At 40.4% G+C, this 20,863-nt stretch overlaps 1 protein-coding gene across 1 annotated transcript; it reads right to left on the reverse strand.

Annotated features, from left to right (window-relative positions):
- Window positions 1-326: 326 nt before the first annotated feature.
- On the reverse strand, window positions 327-3,061 carry gdf3 (growth differentiation factor 3). Its single transcript, XM_028791653.1, has 2 exons — window positions 2,718-3,061; window positions 327-1,241 (listed from the first exon to the last, which is right to left on the reverse strand). The coding sequence occupies exons 1-2, from the start codon at window positions 2,992-2,994 to the stop codon at window positions 409-411; spliced, it is 1,110 nt and encodes a 369-aa protein (XP_028647486.1). The 5' UTR covers window positions 2,995-3,061; the 3' UTR covers window positions 327-408.
- Between the last annotated feature and the right edge of the window lie 17,802 nt (window positions 3,062-20,863).

Here is a 20,863-nt window from a genome sequence, read left to right on the forward strand (position 1 = left end):
TTCATTTACCTTCATTTTTATTATCTTACCTTTTAACATTCCGATTGTGCGACTTTTCCAGCGATTTGTGGCCATTTCCTTCTGTTACATAATCTTTGTAAGTTGCAGGCGGTGGCCAGCAGTCATTTAGTCTGACATGTGCCCCTTTTTCTGCAAGTTGGTGGGTAACACCAACCATTTTTCCCCTCATATTTTTAAAGAAACCAGAGGCTAGAGCCATTCTCGTTTTTCCATTACCGTACTCACATGAGCCCGTACTCGACCACCCACATCCCTGACTTTCCCCCCAGGATTTTCCTACATCTTTAAAGTCGAGCTAACATGTGTTCTTTTTAATGAAAGCTTTATTGGTTGACAGTACACAAATGTTAAAACAATCAGCCTGAACATTAAAAATGGTTTTCCCCTTCATCTGCAGCCACACTCATCCACCACCATGTCTTCGTAATGCCGGAGGACCACGTTATCGTTGTTGTCATAGTAAAGCATCGAGATGGGTGATAATTTAATAGGAACACAGCACGGTTGTGGAGTGCCTTTTGGGTCGAAGGAGTGAACCAGTGTCTGAAGGATGGCATGATTGGTTCCATTGAGACTCTCACTTAATGGAAATGGGCACTCCCCCTGGCAGTAGTTGGCCATGTATCCCTGGGGGGCGATTATCCAGTCTTGCCACCCGACATCCTTGAAATCAACATATAGCCTTCTGGGCTTGCAGACATTACTGGGTGTCACGGGCAGGTAGTAAGCACTTCGCTTCCTCCTCGACCTGCACTGAAGGGGGTTCAGAGAGACCACCACTAGAGATGTGCTGAAGATGGGCCGAGCCCTGAAATGGTGAGGGTGTATGGAACTGTCCATAGCCAGCAAACCATCAGATCTTGTCTTCGCAGGGTGCAGGGCGAGGACCAGGCCGATGTTCTTCTGGTGATCCCTCCATACCTGCGCCAGTTTCGTGAGGTTAAAATGAATCGTTTTATGAGAGGGCTCCAGTGATTGGGACAGGAGCAGTTTTCGGTTAGACTCGTGTGGTACTCCCTTCAAAGGCGTCTTTACATTTTTAAAAAGCGACAAGCTAAAAGTCTCGGCATTGCTAAAGAGGTCATAAAAGTTGTGGTCGAAGCTCACCTCCAGCTGCGCCATGGTGAGCTCTTCAACGTCCTCCAAGACGGACATATTGAAGTAAAGAAGTTTCTCCAGACATGTTGAGCACTGACTGCTTGTTACTGGGATGGCGGCTCCTGAAGGGGACATAAAAACAAACCTGAATTAACATAAGCCGCCCCAATTAAGGATTTAGTTTATTAGGGAGAAAAACCATAATAAACAGGAATAGTCGTGTCAAACATTTGAAATATTAAAAGTTTAAACATTATCGATTTTAATAGAAATTCTTCACCCTGCGATAGTGGTCCATTGAGGGCTGGTAAAGGATCACAAAGAACATCATATTTGCAATCACTGACCTTGAAGTTGTCACCAGATGCCTATGTCTGAAATTTGTAACCTTGTGGGAGTCCCTCTTACTGTGCTAGGACCACCGGTAAAGAATCGGGTATCAAAGTTGTGTGTTTTTATGAAATTTTGAGGTTGCTGATCACCACGTCTGTATTACCGAACTCCATTTTTTATTTATTAACTTTTTTGGAATGGAGTAACTTTGACCCCTCGTATTCCATTAGGTGGTCAGTTGATGTGGCACCCACCAATCCAAATCCTTCTGATCATTTTCTCTGAAGACACCTATTGGTTTACTCTATCATAAGGGTTGAAGAAAAAAAAAAAAAAAAAGTGTCACATTTTCCATTCCAACCGATGGTGCATCAGAAACATTGCTCCAAAAGTCTTCGATGCACCATCGATTGGAATGGAAAATGCAATCCATATGTTACTTGGTATGGGATTTGTAAAAGCACTGCTATCGTCTGTGACCTGTTGGAATAACAAATTTATTTTATCACTACAAAAGGTTTGTGATGCACCATCTGTTAAAATAACCGAGACAGCAACCAAGTGAATGCAAAAATGCATAGACACGAACCCTTTTATTATGGGGGAATAGATAGATAAATGCTTTTCTCATTGTTCTGCATGAAAACATTTACTTTATAAAATTTCTCAACCATCCCTACAAACTACACAGGGAAAAGGAGCGCATGTTAAAAAAAAATGAAGTATTTCTTTAACATGGTTTTAAAACATTTCATCTATAAAGAGTTTATCGATTGCAATTCTTTGGAGGTTGTGTGGAGCAGTGGTTAAGGCTTTGAACTTCAAACCCCAGATCGTGGGTTCAAATCCCACTACTGACACTACTGTGTGATCACATGCAAGTCACTGCTGCGCTGCTTGTGCTCCAATTTGGGGAAAAAATCATAATTTCTCATGTCTTAAGTTGCCTTGGATAAAGGCATCAGCCAAAGTAATAAAAATGACAATCACATGAGGTGATATGCACATTAAACTAAATGTAAAATCGATGTAAGAAACTTGAATGTCATACGATTTTTTTAAATTGGTATTGAAGTACTGCCCATGCAGTTAACTGAAGCCCGAGCACACAAGTTTCATTCATTCATTCATCGTGAAAGTCTCTTCAGTAGCTTCAGCCGAGTCTACGTCTGCTCTTCATCTTAGGAAGGAAATGCAACAAACATTACGAAGAGGACCGACTAGCACGGCTATCCGCCTCCATTTTTTATAACAAAACGTAATACCTTGATCTTGAATATACCGGACGATGTTCCCCCGCACGTTAAATTCGGCCACCCTACAGCTGTCACTTCCAGAAGCATCAGGCATGGCTTTCGTTTCAAAGATCTTCCAGAGCATGGATGGCACCGGGATTCGCGTGGACGGCTTGGGTCTGCTAGACAGTCCCATGGAGCTTAAAAAAAGCCTCTCCTGTGTTGTCAAATCATCTCCGAAACAGGCCGTGAAAGGAAAGCACAAGGCGAATGTCAAAAGCGTCCATTTCACGTCAGCGCCCATCATCTCGTGAGTGGTCGTCCGAGCTGCACGGCCGGCAGACGTCTTGTAATAAAATCAGGTGGTGGGGATCGCTTACCTGTGTTAAAGACTTCGAAAGAGCACTCCGGCGCTCCGGGGGCGATTGATTAAGAGGTGGTAATTGAAAGATTAAAGATCAAGTCTCTTGTTCTCATTCAATTACCAATCAGAAATCCCCTATTGTCAGGGGGAAGAAAATGACCCCCGACGTTTCTCGCAAACGCTCGTGAAAATAGTTTAGCGGCGGTGCCTCAATTAACTCTTTTGTGTTAAGCCATCGGCATTTGTTTCTCAATAGTCCGTTTATTTAAAGGCAGGAAAGCACGAGTGTGCGGAGCAATGAATTAAGAATAAATGCTTTTATTTATTTAAAGGACGATATAGTGTCTTTTCACGTTTATCAGTAACTAAACACAAAATAAAACCCCCAAATAGGGATCTGATCAAACTAATCTGACTAAAAGAGTCTCAGCGCTCTGCAACTGAATGGTAACAAGTGCCGCGGACCCGCCCATCAACCCCCGCAAAGTAAGACAGGTTAAGTTTGATTTTAATGTTAATTGTGTTTTCTTCTCATTTAAATAAAGTATTATTCCCAACGCTCGTTTTAACAAAAGGCGCAGATACACTTAACTGAAAGTAAGCCGAACGTGTATGCTAATGGCCGTCTGCATTTCAATGGCCGAGTGAGCGCACCTAAGTCCCGGCTTAGCCCAGGAATGAAAGTCACTTTCGGCTCGACTGGAAAATGCAATTCGAAACTGAGACGCGCTTCTTCTTTGACTATACAAGGTAGAACCTGCCCTTGGGCACAGACAGTTGGAGAGAGCCGGCTTCACGTTTATTTATGATACCTGGTTGTAAAATTCAAAGTTCATTAGAAAAAAAAAAGTAGGGGGACATATTGTAGAATAAAAATCAAGTCGAGATACATAACAAATATAGCGTTTGCTCAACTCTAAGTGCCAGGCTGGTGTACGAATTTCTGCCCATCTCCTAATAATAATAATTATAATTATTATTATTAAGCCGGTGTCTTTATCAAAGGCGACTTCTAATTGGTTACATTTGTTTTCCCATTAAAATTGCTCAGGGTCTCACAGTGTCAGAAGGAGGATTTGAGCCCACAGCTTTAGAGTTTGAAAGTTTAAACACTAAGCCGCACAATTTAAGCATCGAGGCCCTGGAAAAGGCATTATGTTGTTATTATTATTATTATTACATGCTGACACCTATAATAATAATAATAAATATGATGTATATAATATAGCAAATATACATTTAATGAATTATTATTATAGACTGACACCATTAATAATATATAAATGTAATGAATTATTAATATTATAGACTGACACCAATAATAATAATATAAATGTAATATATAATGAATTATTATTATAGACCGAGACCTGAGTCCTCGGTCTGACACTTATAATAAAAAATATAAATGTAATATATGAAATATAATAAATTTAAATGTAATGAATTATTATAGACTAACACTTTTAATAATAATAATAATAATAATAATGATTAATTACATACATGTAATACATATAAGTGTAATTAATTATTATTATAGACCGACAACTAAGCACTGAGTCCCCGGAAAAGGCACTATATTATTATTTTTATTATAGACTGACACATATAATAATAAATATAATACATATAAATATATAAAATAAACATACATTTAATGAATTATTATTGACTGACATTTTTAATAATAATTATTATTATTAATTATATACATGTGGGGCGGCACGGTGGCGCAGTGGGTAGCGCTGCTGCCTCGCAGTTGGGTGATCTGGGGACCTGGGTTCGATTCCCGGGTCCTCCCTGCGTGGAGTTTGCATGTTCTCCCCGTGTCTGCGTGGGTTTCCTCCGGGCGCTCCGGTTTCCTCCCACATTCCAAAGACATGCTGGTTAGGTGGATTGGTGATTCTAAATTGGCCCTAGTGTGTGCTTGGTGTGTGGGTGTGTTTGTGTGTGTCCTGTGGTGGGTTGGCACCCTGCCCGGGATTGTTTCCTGCCTTGTGCCCTGTGTTGGCTGGGATTGGCTCCAGCAGACCCCCGTGACCCTGTGTTTGGATTCAGCGGGTTGGAAAATGGATGGATGGATGGATATATACATGTAATACATATACAGTAAGTGTAATGAATTATTATTATAGACTGACAACTAAGCACCGAGTCCCTGGAAAAGGCACTATATTATTATAATAGACTGACACCTATAATAATAAATATAATACACATAAATGTACTTTATAAAATATAATAAACATAAATGTAATGAATTATTATAGACTGACACTTTTAATAATAATATCTACTTGTAATACATATAATATAAATGTAATGAATTATTATTACAGACTGACACCTGAGCATTGAGTCCCCAGAAAGAGAACTATATTATTATTAATATTATCACTATAGACTGACACCTGTAATAGTAATATATATATATTCAATATATAAAATAAATGTAATGATTATTATTATTATTATTATTATTATAGCCTGACACCTTTATCCAAGGTGACTTACAACATTTGAGATACAATTGGTTCCCCTCCTGTTTTGTCTATTGAAGTGACTTGCTCGTGGTCACACAGCATCAGTAGCAGGACTTGAACCCATGACTTGAGGGTTTGAGGTCTAAAGCCTTACCCACTAATGCTCCACTGCATGTTCTTAATCCTGTCCCTCCATCCATTATAGAACTGTTGTTCACTTCAGGGTGATGGAGATCCAGACCCAGGCAGCACTGAGAGAAAGGCAGATTTGAAAAATAAAGTCTCGGAGGTGATGCTCTCTCAGTCACGACAATGCCAGTCTGATCCGCGCTGAGTGACTGTGTGGACAGTGGAGTGCCAGGGCCTGTGTAAGCCACGTCAGGCATTAGGGCAGGAAGAATGTCAACTCTTGTATGCTTTCACCTGGTCAGTGTAAGGTTGGCACATAAGCTACCCTTACAGAAGGCTCTGGCTCCTGATGGGAACAGAAATGACTGTGAAAAATAGAGAGGCAATATTTGCATAGTTGTTTATTTTTATATTTAAGTATAAGATGTTGCTCACTATAATAGTGTTGAAAGGACAGATAGACAGATGTGAAGGGAACTATATAAGAGATTTCAAGGCACTGTATAATGATAGACATGAAATACATTTCAAATCACTATAGTCTTCAGTGTGAAAGACACTATATAATGATAAATAGACAGATACATAGATAAGGCACTATATAGTATATAGAAATAAAACTGTCAAATGATAGATGGATAATATCAACTGCATTTTAAAATAGATAAAAAAGTGATAGATATGAAATGTGCTGTACAAAAGTAGATCTAAAAGTGTATATGACACTTTATAAAGCTCTTTACATATAGAAAGATATGAAAGGTACAACATAAAACAAGGATGGATAGATAGATAATACGAAAGGTGCTATAAGATAGTACAAAATGTATCTTTTTCTGTTGATGAATTTAAAATAGTGTTTCAATATCAGTGTACCACCAACAAAAAAAAAAAAAAAAACCTTCACCATCCTGAAAGTGTTAAAGCCATTAAGGGCTCAGGTAATTAAGTCAGTGATGCTAAATGAAAGAAACCCCATGGCTTTTAACGACTGGACCTGTCAGCTATTCACTCTTGTGCCTTATGTTTGCATGTTTTAAAGAAACAATGCATGTAATGTATATTGTATCTGTAGTGGGTGGCAGAGTGGTGTGAAAGTTAGCACTGCGGCTTCACACTTCCAGGGATACGTCCTCCATTTCCAGTCTGTTAACTGGGCAGAGTCTGTATGTTCTTCCCAGGTCAGTGTGGGAATTCTCCGAGGGCTGTTATTCTCCCCCTGCATCCCAAAGACACGCATGTGAGATGAACTGGCGTCTCAATGGAAATAATTTACAGGCAGGAATTGCTAATATTCATTCAATGTACTAGAAATCATTTTGCATTGTGATGAAATCTTACGTTATAATATCAATGTAATTCTAAATGAGGATGAATGCTTTATAATCATGATTCTTGTTCTGTCCTGCCAGATTTGTTAGATAGATAGATAGATAGATAGATAGATAGATAGATAGATAGATAGATAGATAGATAGATAGATAGATAGATAGATAGATAGATAGATTTCAATTTAGTGTAGTAGGCAGGAATAGATAGATAGATAGATAGATAGATAGATAGATAGATAGATAGATAGATAGATAGATAGATAGATAGATAGATAGATAGATAGATAGATAGATAGATAGATTTCAATTTAGTGTAGTAGGCAGGAATAGATAGATAGATAGATAGATAGATAGATAGATAGATAGATAGATAGATAGATAGATAGATAGATAGATAGATAGATTTCAATTTAGTGTAGTAGGCAGGAATAGATAGATAGATAGATAGATAGATAGATAGATAGATAGATAGATAGATAGATAGATAGATAGATAGATAGATTTCAATTTAGTGTAGTAGGCAGGAATAGATAGATAGATAGATAGATAGATTTCAATTTAGTGTAGTAGGCAGGAATAGATAGATAGATAGATTGATAGATAGATAGATAGATAGATAGATAGATAGATAGATAGATAGATAGATAGATTTCAATTTAGTGTAGTAGGCAGGAATAGATAGATAGATAGATAGATAGATAGATAGATAGATAGATAGATAGATAGATAGATAGATAGATAGATAGATAGATTTCAATTTAGTGTAGTAGGCAGGAATAGATAGATAGATAGATTGATAGATAGATAGATAGATAGATAGATAGATAGATAGATAGATAGATTTCAATTTAGTGTAGTAGGCAGGAATAGATAGATAGATAGATAGATAGATAGATAGATAGATAGATAGATAGATAGATAGATAGATAGATAGATAGATAGATAGATAGATAGATAGATAGATAGATAGATAGATTTCAATTTAGTGTAGTAGGCAGGAATAGATAGATAGATAGATAGATAGATAGATAGATAGATAGATAGATAGATAGATAGATAGATAGATTTCAATTTAGTGTAGTAGGCAGGAATAGATAGATAGATAGATAGATAGATAGATAGATAGATAGATAGATAGATAGATAGATTTCAATTTAGTGTAGTAGGCAGGAATAGATAGATAGATAGATAGATAGATAGATAGATAGATAGATAGATAGATAGATAGATAGATAGATAGATAGATAGATAGATTTCAATTTAGTGTAGTAGGCAGGAATAGATAGATAGATAGATAGATAGATAGATAGATAGATAGATAGATAGATAGATAGATAGATAGATAGATAGATAGATAGATAGATAGATAGATAGATAGATAGATTTCAATTTAGTGTAGTAGGCAGGAATAGATAGATAGATAGATAGATAGATAGATAGATAGATAGATAGATAGATAGATAGATAGATAGATAGATAGATAGATTTCAATTTAGTGTAGTAGGCAGGAATAGATAGATAGATAGATAGATAGATAGATAGATAGATAGATAGATAGATAGATAGATAGATAGATAGATAGATAGATTTCAATTTAGTGTAGTAGGCAGGAATAGATAGATAGATAGATAGATAGATAGATAGATAGATAGATAGATAGATAGATAGATAGATTTCAATTTAGTGTAGTAGGCAGGAATAGATAGATAGATAGATAGATAGATAGATAGATAGATAGATAGATAGATAGATAGATAGATAGATAGATAGATAGATAGATAGATTTCAATTTAGTGTAGTAGGCAGGAATAGATAGATAGATAGATAGATAGATAGATAGATAGATAGATAGATAGATAGATAGATAGATAGATAGATAGATAGATTTCAATTTAGTGTAGTAGGCAGGAATAGATAGATAGATAGATAGATAGATAGATAGATAGATAGATAGATAGATAGATAGATAGATAGATAGATAGATAGATAGATAGATAGATAGATAGATAGATTTCAATTTAGTGTAGTAGGCAGGAATAGATAGATAGATAGATAGATAGATAGATAGATAGATAGATAGATAGATAGATAGATAGATAGATAGATAGATAGATAGATAGATAGATAGATAGATTTCAATTTAGTGTAGTAGGCAGGAATAGATAGATAGATAGATAGATAGATAGATAGATAGATAGATAGATAGATAGATAGATAGATAGATAGATAGATAGATAGATAGATAGATTTCAATTTAGTGTAGTAGGCAGGAATAGATAGATAGATAGATAGATAGATAGATAGATAGATAGATAGATAGATAGATAGATAGATAGATAGATAGATAGATAGATTTCAATTTAGTGTAGTAGGCAGGAATAGATAGATAGATAGATAGATAGATAGATAGATAGATAGATAGATAGATAGATAGATAGATTTCAATTTAGTGTAGTAGGCAGGAATAGATAGATAGATAGATAGATAGATAGATAGATAGATAGATAGATAGATAGATAGATAGATAGATAGATAGATAGATAGATAGATTTCAATTTAGTGTAGTAGGCAGGAATAGATAGATAGATAGATAGATAGATAGATAGATAGATAGATAGATAGATAGATAGATAGATAGATAGATAGATAGATAGATAGATAGATAGATAGATAGATAGATAGATTTCAATTTAGTGTAGTAGGCAGGAATAGATAGATAGATAGATAGATAGATAGATAGATAGATAGATAGATAGATAGATAGATAGATAGATAGATAGATAGATAGATAGATAGATTTCAATTTAGTGTAGTAGGCAGGAATAGATAGATTGATAGATAGATAGATAGATAGATAGATAGATAGATAGATAGATAGATAGATAGATAGATAGATAGATAGATAGATAGATAGATAGATAGATTTCAATTTAGTGTAGTAGGCAGGAATAGATAGATAGATAGATAGATAGATAGATAGATAGATAGATAGATAGATAGATAGATTTCAATTTAGTGTAGTAGGCAGGAATAGATAGATAGATAGATAGATAGATAGATAGATAGATAGATAGATAGATAGATAGATAGATAGATTTCAATTTAGTGTAGTAGGCAGGAATAGATAGATAGATAGATAGATAGATAGATAGATAGATAGATAGATAGATAGATAGATAGATAGATAGATAGATAGATAGATAGATAGATAGATAGATAGATAGATAGATAGATAGATTTCAATTTAGTGTAGTAGGCAGGAATAGATAGATAGATAGATAGATAGATAGATAGATAGATAGATAGATAGATAGATAGATAGATAGATAGATAGATAGATAGATTTCAATTTAGTGTAGTAGGCAGGAATAGATAGATAGATAGATAGATAGATAGATAGATAGATAGATAGATAGATAGATAGATAGATAGATAGATAGATAGATAGATAGATTTCAATTTAGTGTAGTAGGCAGGAATAGATAGATAGATAGATAGATAGATAGATAGATAGATAGATAGATAGATAGATAGATAGATAGATAGATAGATAGATAGATAGATAGATAGATAGATAGATAGATTTCAATTTAGTGTAGTAGGCAGGAATAGATAGATAGATAGATAGATAGATAGATAGATAGATAGATAGATAGATAGATAGATAGATAGATAGATAGATAGATAGATAGATAGATTTCAATTTAGTGTAGTAGGCAGGAATAGATAGATAGATAGATAGATAGATAGATAGATAGATAGATAGATAGATAGATAGATAGATAGATAGATAGATAGATAGATAGATAGATTTCAATTTAGTGTAGTAGGCAGGAATAGATAGATAGATAGATAGATAGATAGATAGATAGATAGATAGATAGATAGATAGATAGATAGATAGATAGATAGATAGATAGATAGATAGATAGATAGATTTCAATTTAGTGTAGTAGGCAGGAATAGATAGATAGATAGATAGATAGATAGATAGATAGATAGATAGATAGATAGATAGATAGATAGATAGATAGATAGATTTCAATTTAGTGTAGTAGGCAGGAATAGATAGATAGATAGATAGATAGATAGATAGATAGATAGATAGATAGATAGATAGATAGATAGATAGATAGATAGATAGATAGATAGATAGATAGATAGATTTCAATTTAGTGTAGTAGGCAGGAATAGATAGATAGATAGATAGATAGATAGATAGATAGATAGATAGATAGATAGATAGATAGATAGATAGATAGATAGATTATCTATCTATCTATCTATCTATCTATCTATCTATCTATCTATCTATCTATCTATCTATCTATCTATCTATCTATCTATCTATCTATCTATCTATCTATCTATCTATCTATCTATCTATTCCTGCCTACTACACTAAATTGAAATCTATCTATCTATCTATCTATCTATCTATCTATCTATCTATCTATCTATCTATCTATCTATCTATCTATCTATCTATCTATCTATCTATCTATCTATCTATCTATCTATCTATCTATCTATCTATCTATCTATCCAGAGTTTTTTTAAACAGTTTGTATTCAGACACATCCAGACATGATTAATGCTTTAGAGAGAACCTTTTTTTCTTTATTAAGATACCATCAAATTGATTTTAAAAATCTAGCCAAGGCATTGCTAGTGTTGCCAGTGACTGTTTGAAATGGACGGCAGATCCCCATTTTCAGCAGCCTTTCCTTCAGCCTCCTAAAGGTCAGCTCCCTTAGCTCCTCCTTTGTTAGTCAGTTTACGTGCTAACTGGTTATTAGAGAAACCTTTTCTCATTGCATTAGCAGCACTGACACCTGTTATTCTGTTCATTTGGGTTGCAAGGCCCTGGCATTCCTAAAGTTTAGTTTGCGGTTCAGAACTGGCCAAAAATGAAGTGTTCTTCTCCAGAAAAACATCAGTCTATTGTTTTTTATTTTTATTTATTTTGATTGTTTTTTTTTTTTTTTTAGAATGTTTCAGATTACTAAGAAACTGAAGACTTCATACAAAGGTGTCTGTTACTGTCTTGAGAGAAGAGTGGAAGTGGATCTGACCAGGGCAGAAAAAGAACATGAAGAGCCAGATGGGCAACAGTTTTAGAAGAGAGGAGCAGGAGAGTGCAGTGTGAGAACAGAAACATCCTGCTGGTCCTCAGCTGACTTCCTAATTAAATCCAAATCAGATCCCCGTGTCCTCTGAAATAGAGCAAAGATAACTCCGCCCTTTCTGCAACTTAATGTCTGAGCCAGCCGGTGTTGCTTCTTGACGTCACCACTTCACCATAATGGCACTTACAGTTGACCAGCACAGATCCTGGCAGAGCAGAGGTTTCACATAGTGACTTGTGTCAATTTTAAAGTCCCTGAGCCCTTCAGTTTGACACCAATGCTCGTCTATGGACTGTGTGCTTGAATCGTTGCGCCTGCTCACAATGAAACACCTGATCTCAATCAGTCAGGGGGGTCTCCACAAATTTTTTGGTCATATTGCGTATCTTTAGACTGAGTAACAAGTTGAAATGCCTGACACTGGTTAGAATATCTCTGTCACGCCACAAATAAATTTAACAAATAACCTCAGATCCACTTGTCGGCCCTTGGAAATTCAATGTCATTTACAAGTAAAAAAAAAAAAAAAGCTTGTTATTAAACAGTCCTGTTTATTTTGTCTCTAAATATTTCAAGTATTTGACTCCTTGGCAAGCCATTTCACCAAAGATAAGCTTAGAAATGCGTAGCGTGGTATTTTTTTTCACAGATTGAGTAATAAGTTTGGACAACGAAAATACTGTGAGCGTTTCTAAATTACCCGAAGGGATTAAAGGATTTATGCGTAACATCATTAACTTGCGATACATTCGATTTCTAGATGTTGTAAGAGACGGGCGGCAGCTCAACCCTGCCGGGACGCCCCTGCGATGGAAGGATGGGGGAAGGCAGATTTTCAAGGACACTGCCTCCCCCAAAACGCTAGATGGCAGCTCCCCTGGAATGTAACAGTGCCCCAGATTCCCGCAGGGCATCTTGGGACTTGGAGTTTGGTTGCTCAGCCCTGTTGGATACCTTGGGTGCCGCCAGGAGGAGCCGTGAGTGGACCGGAGGAGCAAATGCCTCATCCATAGTATTAGGAAGTCACGTGGACGGGAGCCCTGAGGTACTTCCGGGCTGATTAAAGAACTTGAATTCTCTGTCTGACCCGGAAGTGCTGGCAAGTCAGAAGCACTTCCAGGTCCAAGGACTATTGAAAGCAGGGGTCCTGGAGGACCACCGTGGCTGCAGGTTTTCATTCTAACCCTTTTTTTTTTTAATGAGTGCCCTATTTGTGCTGCTAATTGACTTTTTTGTGGATTCATTTTAGTTGAATTGCTCTGAATTGCTTCATCCCTTTCCTTAAATGGCACCCAAACAGAAATGAGATGTGAAGTGAGGGAGCCAACAGAAGACCACCTAAGTCAGGGCCTCAAACTCCAACCAGTTTCACTCCAACCAGCTGCTTAATGAGGTGCCGATTGTTGTTGTTAATTAAACTCGTTCTTAAATTCCATGACTAGTTGCTGCTCTCGTGGTGCATTAGCAGACATGTCCGAAATTGTGGATTTTCTCTTTTCTAAGAGCACTGGGGACCTGAGCAGATGGACATTCCTGAGACCTTCATCTTTCTTTATTTTCAGATATTGTATAATGGACACCAGTTGTTTTGGCTCATTTTGTATCTCATTATTGTTTGGCTGCAAGTTAAGGGAAAAGAAACAATTAAGGGGTCTTAGTCTTCAAGAACAAGTCAATTAAAACAAATTCACAAGAAGTTAATTAGCAGCAAAAATAGGGCACTCATTAAGAAAACAGCGAGAATGAAAACCTGCAGCCACGGTGGTCCTCCAGGACTGGAGTTGGTGACCCCTGATTTAAAGGACTGTTGGAATACCCAGCAAGTGAGCCTGGCGTTGGGTGGTAGAGCACAGAGCTTGCTGGGCACCAGTGGCGTAGCTAGGGGCGGGCGGAGGGGGCGGTCCGCCTTGGGCGGCATTATTGGCCAAAAGGCTCAGAACAATTCACGTGTAAGAAGCAGGATTTGGAAAAATATCACTCATGAATGAAAAAAAGTCAAATTCTCTGATTTTCATCCACAAATGCTTCAAAAATCATTTTCTGACGGTCCTTCTGTGACAGCATCAGACACAGCAGTTGATATTTATGAGGCAATAACAAAAATAAACAAGCATTACACCGATAATAATTTCTAGGAAGATAAACAACTCATTCACAATGTATAATTTCTTTTCGTTATCAATCTGAATGCATTCTTTCTCATCCCCACCTATCGTGGTTCTGGTTTTCGCAGCGTAATTATATTAAACTAATAATCAGAACATGGCTTATCAGTGCGTCTGTACTATAGTCTTGTCTAGTTGATGCTTATAAATAATTATATGTTAAAAAATATTGCTGTTTCTAAATATATAAATAAATACAGTGGAACCTTGGTTTATGAGCATAATTCGTTCCGGAAACGTGCTCGTAGTCCAAAGCACTCGTATATCAAAGTGAATTTCCCCATAAGAAATAATGGAAACTCAGATGATTTGTTCCACAACCCAAAACTATTCATATAAAAATGATTAATACAAAATATAAAGTAAAAATACATAAAACAAATTAACCTGCACTTTACCTTTGAAAGGATCATGGCTGGTGTGAGTGAGTTTCTAAACTATTGTGGGATTGCACCCAACGGGACGACACGCGGAAGAGCGTCCCAAAGCAATCGCAGTCTCCCAGCGCTGTAGCAGTTCGCCGTAAAAGCGAATCCGAAAAGATCGCGGACACGCTATAAGCGCCTGCCGTCGATGGGTGATACAAGGAACAAGGAACATTATAAATGAGCAGGGCACAATACTACTTGGCCACGGCCCTGCCTGACTGCTGTGTCTGTGTAAAGGAGAGCCGCAGATCCCGCTACAATAAATAACCGCGCTGTTGCTGTTTCAAACTTAATAAAGTTGGTGTTGCTAAAGTACTGAGACTCAGCTTCGTGTTTTGGGGTGCAAGACGGGGACTCGCACGTCACAGCACACACGCGCGCGCGAGCACGCACACCTACACACGTGCGCGCACACACACAGTCATAATGCTAATGCTGTAGTGAACAGTATACGCTCGTACGGATGTTGACTATATGAGTGAGGCACTCCGACTCAGACGGAGAATAGGAGACGATTACCCACAATCCCGCAGCGAGAGAGAGAGAGAAGAACCATCAGCTCAGTTGTGATCACATGACGCTCAGCAGACAAAGTGTATACATACTACTCGTACTGCAAGACCTCGCTTGTTTATCAAGTCAAAATTTATTAAAAATTTTTGCTCGTCTTGCAAAACACTCGTAAACCAAGTTATTCGCAAACTGAGGTTCCACTGTATATGCAAAATGTATCTTAATTTTTCTCCATACGTCATTTTAATTTTCTATTAAACATATTCAGATATGCTGGAGGGCGGCAAATTGAAGTCCTGCCCCGCCCCGTGTGGCGTGAACTCCAGCTACGTCACTGCTGGGAGGTGTGGAGGAGAGATTTCAAGAATTAAATATTCCATCCATCCATCCTCTTCCGCTTATCCGAGGTCGGGTCACGGGGGCAGCAGCTTGAGCAGAGATGCCCAGACTTCCCTCTCCCTGGCCACTTCTTCTAGCTCTTCCAGGGGAATCCCGAGGCATTCCTAGACCAGCATAGACATAGAGACATAGTCCCTCCAGCGTGTCCTGGGTCTTCCCCGGGGCCTCCTCCCGGTTAGATGTGCCCAGAACACCTCACCAGGGAGGCGTCCAGGAGGCATCCTGATCAGATGTCCGAGCCACCTCATCTGACTCCTCTTGATGCGGAGGAGCAGCGGCTCTACTCTGAGCCCCTCCCAGATGACTGAGCTTCTCACCCTATCTTTAAGGGAGAGCCCAGACACCCTGCGGAGGAAACTCATTTCTTGTATTCATGATCGCGTTCTTTCGGTCACTACCCATAGCTCATGACCATTGGTGAGGGTAGGAACATAGATCGACTGGTAAATTGAGAGCTTTGGAGGTGGAGGTGCTTTGGGCACTATGTATTTAAAGAAAAGAAATGAAACAACTTCTTGGTGCCTTCAAAACATGTTGTCAGTGTCTGTGTGTTGGGTTAAGCGCTGGTATAGCGCCATCTAGTGTCACAGAAGGAATTCGGATATCCAAGTACGCATGTGTGCTGGAGAAGTCGTCGGCACGTACGGTGGGCTGCAAGGTGGACGCATCTGAAAGGCTCAGCCGAGGTCAAGTCCAGCTATGTACTAGAAATAGTTAAGATGGGGAAAAAGAGAAAATGTTCTCGTCCTAACCAAACGAGGCTGACTGAAGGAGGAACTGATACTGGGAATACGTACGTGACGAAGAGGAAGGTTTAAGAGAAGAGGGATGGATGGATGGATGGATGGAGGACGGCACGGTGGTGCAGTGGGTAGCGCTGCTGCCTCGCAGTAAGGATACCTGGGTGTTTGCTTCCCAGGTCCTCCCTGCGTGGAGTTTGCATGTTCTCCCCGTGTCTGTGTGGGTTTCCTCCCACAGTCCAAAGACATGCAGGTTTAGGTGCATTGGGGATCCTAAATTGTCCCTAGTGTGTGCTTGGTGTGTGCCCTGTGGTGGGCTGGCGCCCTGCCCGGGGTTTGTTCCTGCCTTGCACACTGTTCTGGCTGGGATTGGCTCCAGCAGACCCCCGTGACCCTGTGGTAGGATATAGCTGGTTGGACGATGACTGACTGACTGGATGGATGGATGGAAGGTGATGAAACGCAATTCCACGCAAAACGTGAACATGAGGGATTTGACCGACGAGAGGAGAACGTTCAGGCGGTTTAGCTAACGGCTCAGATGTCCCAACATCTCACGTCAAGGTTTCTGCTTCGACTCCAACCTCATCTTCAATGTTTCCACTTCCGCTTGCTTTAGATTCCCACAAGAGAAGTGTTTCCCGGCTTCAACCCTTAACACACTTCCCCTTTACTTTCCACTGGTGTCCTTGACTCTGCGATTCAGATTAGCTTCCCACCCACACTCCTCTGCTTCAGACCAAATGGGTTTAATTCTCAGAGTCTGTCCGAGCGGGACATGTCCTAACATCCTGGGATGTTCTCTTCTGCACAGCTTCAACTGCTGCTATGTCTTTCTTTACAACGTTGAAATTTCAGAGCACTGGGCCGTGTCACACACACACACTCTTGGAAGGCTAAATTGAGGGTAAGATGCAGATTCTGGGGTTGCCGAGCTGCACTAATGCCTTTTTCTCCCCCTCTCGCAGACCGCCAGAAGAGAAAACCAAGTAGACCTCCACCACTTCCTCTGCCAGCCCACGCCCTCCTCCTAAGGACCCGCCTCTTCCTGCATACCACCTATAAGAGACCCAACCACTTCACCTCCCAGTCAGACCCACCCCCCAAACCTTTACCTCTTTGTTTTGTCTCTCATTACAGCAGAAATCCCAAGGACACACTGCACGGTTGTCTACACTACATGGCCAAACGTATGTAGACAACCCTCGGATGATTGAGTTTGGGTGTTTCATTGTGAACAGGTGCATCAAATCAAAGAACATAGCCATACGGTCCCCATTGACAGTAGAAGGGGGTTGTACAGAAGAGCTCAGCTGCCACGTCATTGGGAGCCACGTTTGCCATAAGTCATTGGATTTCTAAAAGTTTACCCCAAAAAGAAAGAAATCTTACATCACAGGGGTCAATCCAAGTATGTGTGCTGGAGAAGACACAAGGTGGATGCATCGCCACAAGTGAGTACATGAAATATCTGCTCTGCTCAATCTAACCAGGTTAACTGTCAGTGCGACTGTCATGAAGTTAGAAGCCTTGAGGTACAACAGCAGATCAACCACAAGGTGGTAGACCATGAAAAGTCACAGAGTGCGTATCATATAGTATTAAAATCTCCTATCCTCTGTTGCGTGACTCACAACTGAGTTTCAAGCTACCTCTGGAGGCAACATCAACACAAGTATACATCAACTTCTCCAGTTCTTGATCCAGGGTTGCCAGCTCCTTCAAAAAAGGATAGGCCAAGGACAGCTTAAACACTGCAAATATGTCGTCCCCCAAACCACCTACCGCAAAAAATAGCCCAATATCTGACATAGACAAAATGACACACTGGAAAGAGGAGGGTGGTGTCAAGAGCAAGAGGATTAGGGACATGTTATCGACGCCTGGGGGGGAGGGTCCCCCTTGGAAACATTTGAGAGTAGTAAAACAAGTAAATACCATCACATAAAGGATCAACTTGTGTTGTGGGGGTCCTCCTTGAAGATATTTGAGAGTTATAGAATGAGTATATACCATCTCACAAGGTGTGGGGGAAGGTAAGGTCCACCTTGGAGATATTTAAGATATTTAAGAGTTATAGAATGAGTATACACCCTTAGCAGGGTCCTGGAGGGTGCATGGGAGTTTGCCCAACCAGTCTACATGTGTTTTGTGGACTTGGAAAAGGCATTCGACCGTGTCACTCGGGGAATCCTGTGGGGGGTACTCCGAGAGTATGGGGTACCAGACCCTCTGATAAGGGCTGTTCGGTCCCTGTACGATCGGTGCCAGAGCTTGGTCCGCATTGCCGGCAGTAAGTCAAACCCATTTCCAGTGAGAGTTGGACTCCGCCAGGGCTGCCCTTTGTCACCGATTCTGTTCATAACTTTTATGGACAGAATTTCTAGGCGCAGCCAGGGCGTTGAGGGGGTCCGGTTTGGTGGGCTCAGGATTGGGTCACTGCTTTTTGCAGATGATGTTGTCCTGTTTGCTTCATCAGGCCGTGATCTTCAGCTCTCTATGGATCGGTTCGCAGCCGAGTGTGAAGCGGCTGGGATGGGAATCTGCACCTCCAAATCCGAGACCATGGTCCTCAGCCGGAAAAGGGTGGAGTGCCCTCTCAGGGTTGGTAGCGAGATCCTGCCCCAAGTGGAGGAGTTCAAGTATCTCGGGGTCTTGTTCGCGAGTGAGGGAAGAATGGAGCGTGAGATCGACAGGCGGATCAGTGCAGCATCCGCAGTGATGCGGGCTCTGCATCGGTCTGTCGTGGTGAAAAAGGAGCTGAGCCGTAAGGCGAAGCTCTCAATTTATCAGTCGATCTATGTTCTTACCCTCACCTATGGTCATGAGCTATGGGTAGTGACCGAAAGAACGAGATCATGAATACAAGCAGCTGAAATGAGTTTCCACCGCAGGGTGTCTGGGCTTTCCCTTAAAGATAGGGTGAGAAGCTCAGTCATCCGGGAGGGGCTCAGAGTAGAGCCGCTGCTCCTCCGCATCGAGAGGAGTCAGATGAGGTGGCTCGGGCATCTGATCAGGATGCCTCCTGGACGCCTCCCTGGTGAGGTGTTCCGGGCACGTCTAACCGGGAGGAGGCCCCGGGGAAGACCCAGGACACGCTGGAGGGAGTATGTCTCTCGGCTGGCCTGGGAACGCCTTGGGATTCTCCCAAAAGAGCTAGAAGAAGTGGCCGGGGAGAGGGAAGTCTGGGCATCTCTGCTCAAGCTGCTGCCCCCGCGACCCAACCTCGGATAAGCGGAAGAGGATGGATGGATGGATGAGAATGAGTATATACCTTCACACAAAGGAACAACTGGTGTCGGAGTGGGTCCTTTTTGGAGATAAAGTACAGAAGTGCAGAGGAAGGAGTGACAGACAGATGAAATACATGCTAATAACATGGATAGCGTGGCAGCGATAGAAGGACACTAGCAGTTTTTGGGGGATGTTATTTTTCCTGAGGACTCTCTGCTGAGCCTTCTTCGCCAGCTCAGCTGTGTTCACACCCCAGGATAGGTCTTCCATGATATGGACCCCCAGGAAGCGGAAGTCTGACACCCTCTCCACACAGTCCCCTCTGATGTAGAGTGGTTTGATGTCCATTGTCTTTTTCCTGAAGTCCACAACAAGCTCCTTGGTCTTACTTGTGTTCAGGAGAAGGTTGTTGTGCACCACACTGTCAGCCGCTCCACTTCGTCCCAGTAGGCGGATTCATCCTCTCCTGAGATGAGCCCCACCACAGTGGTGTCGTCTGCAAATTTGATGATGGTGTTGCTGTAGTGGGCGGGTGCGCAATCATGTGTGTACAGCGTGAAGAGCAGAGGGCTCAGCACACAGCCTTGAGGAGAGCCGGTGCTGATGCAGATGGTCAAGGAGATGTGAGGGCCCACCCTAACCCTTTGTGTGCGGTCTGTCAGGAAGTCTTTAATCCATAGACAGGTGGAATATGGGAGTCCCAGGGCTAGCAGCTTGCCCACCAATCTGTGAGGGAGGATGGTGTTAAAAGCAGAGCTAAAATCAATAAAGAGGAGATGTGTGTAGCTCCCCTGGTGCTCCAGATGGGACAGGGTAGCATGGAGAGCAGCAACAACAGCGTCCTCAGTAGACCTGTTAGCCCTGTAAGCAATTTGGTGTGCGTCAAAGGTGGGAGGGATGAAGGACATGATGTGATTCTGGACCAGTCTCTGAAAACACTGCATCAACACCGGGGTGAGCGCTACTGGCCGATAGTCATTCAGGCAGGTTATGGGTGATTCTTTTGGTAAAGGGAGTAAGATGGAGGATTTCAGACAGGGAGGAACTGAGGCCTGGGACAGTGACTGGTTAAAGATCTTTGTAAAGACCCCAGCAAGCTGCTCTGCACAGCTCCTCAACACACGTCCAGGGACACCGTCGGGACCTGTTGCTTTCCTAGGATTGACAGCCTGGAGCGAGCATCTCACCTTGTGTTCCTCCACCCTAAGGGAGGGGGTGATGTTGTTGTGAACTGCTGCTGCTTGTGTAACAGCTGCCT

This window comes from Erpetoichthys calabaricus, chromosome 15 (assembly GCF_900747795.2).
Source record: "Erpetoichthys calabaricus chromosome 15, fErpCal1.3, whole genome shotgun sequence".
Lineage (NCBI taxonomy): Eukaryota > Metazoa > Chordata > Cladistia > Polypteriformes > Polypteridae > Erpetoichthys > Erpetoichthys calabaricus.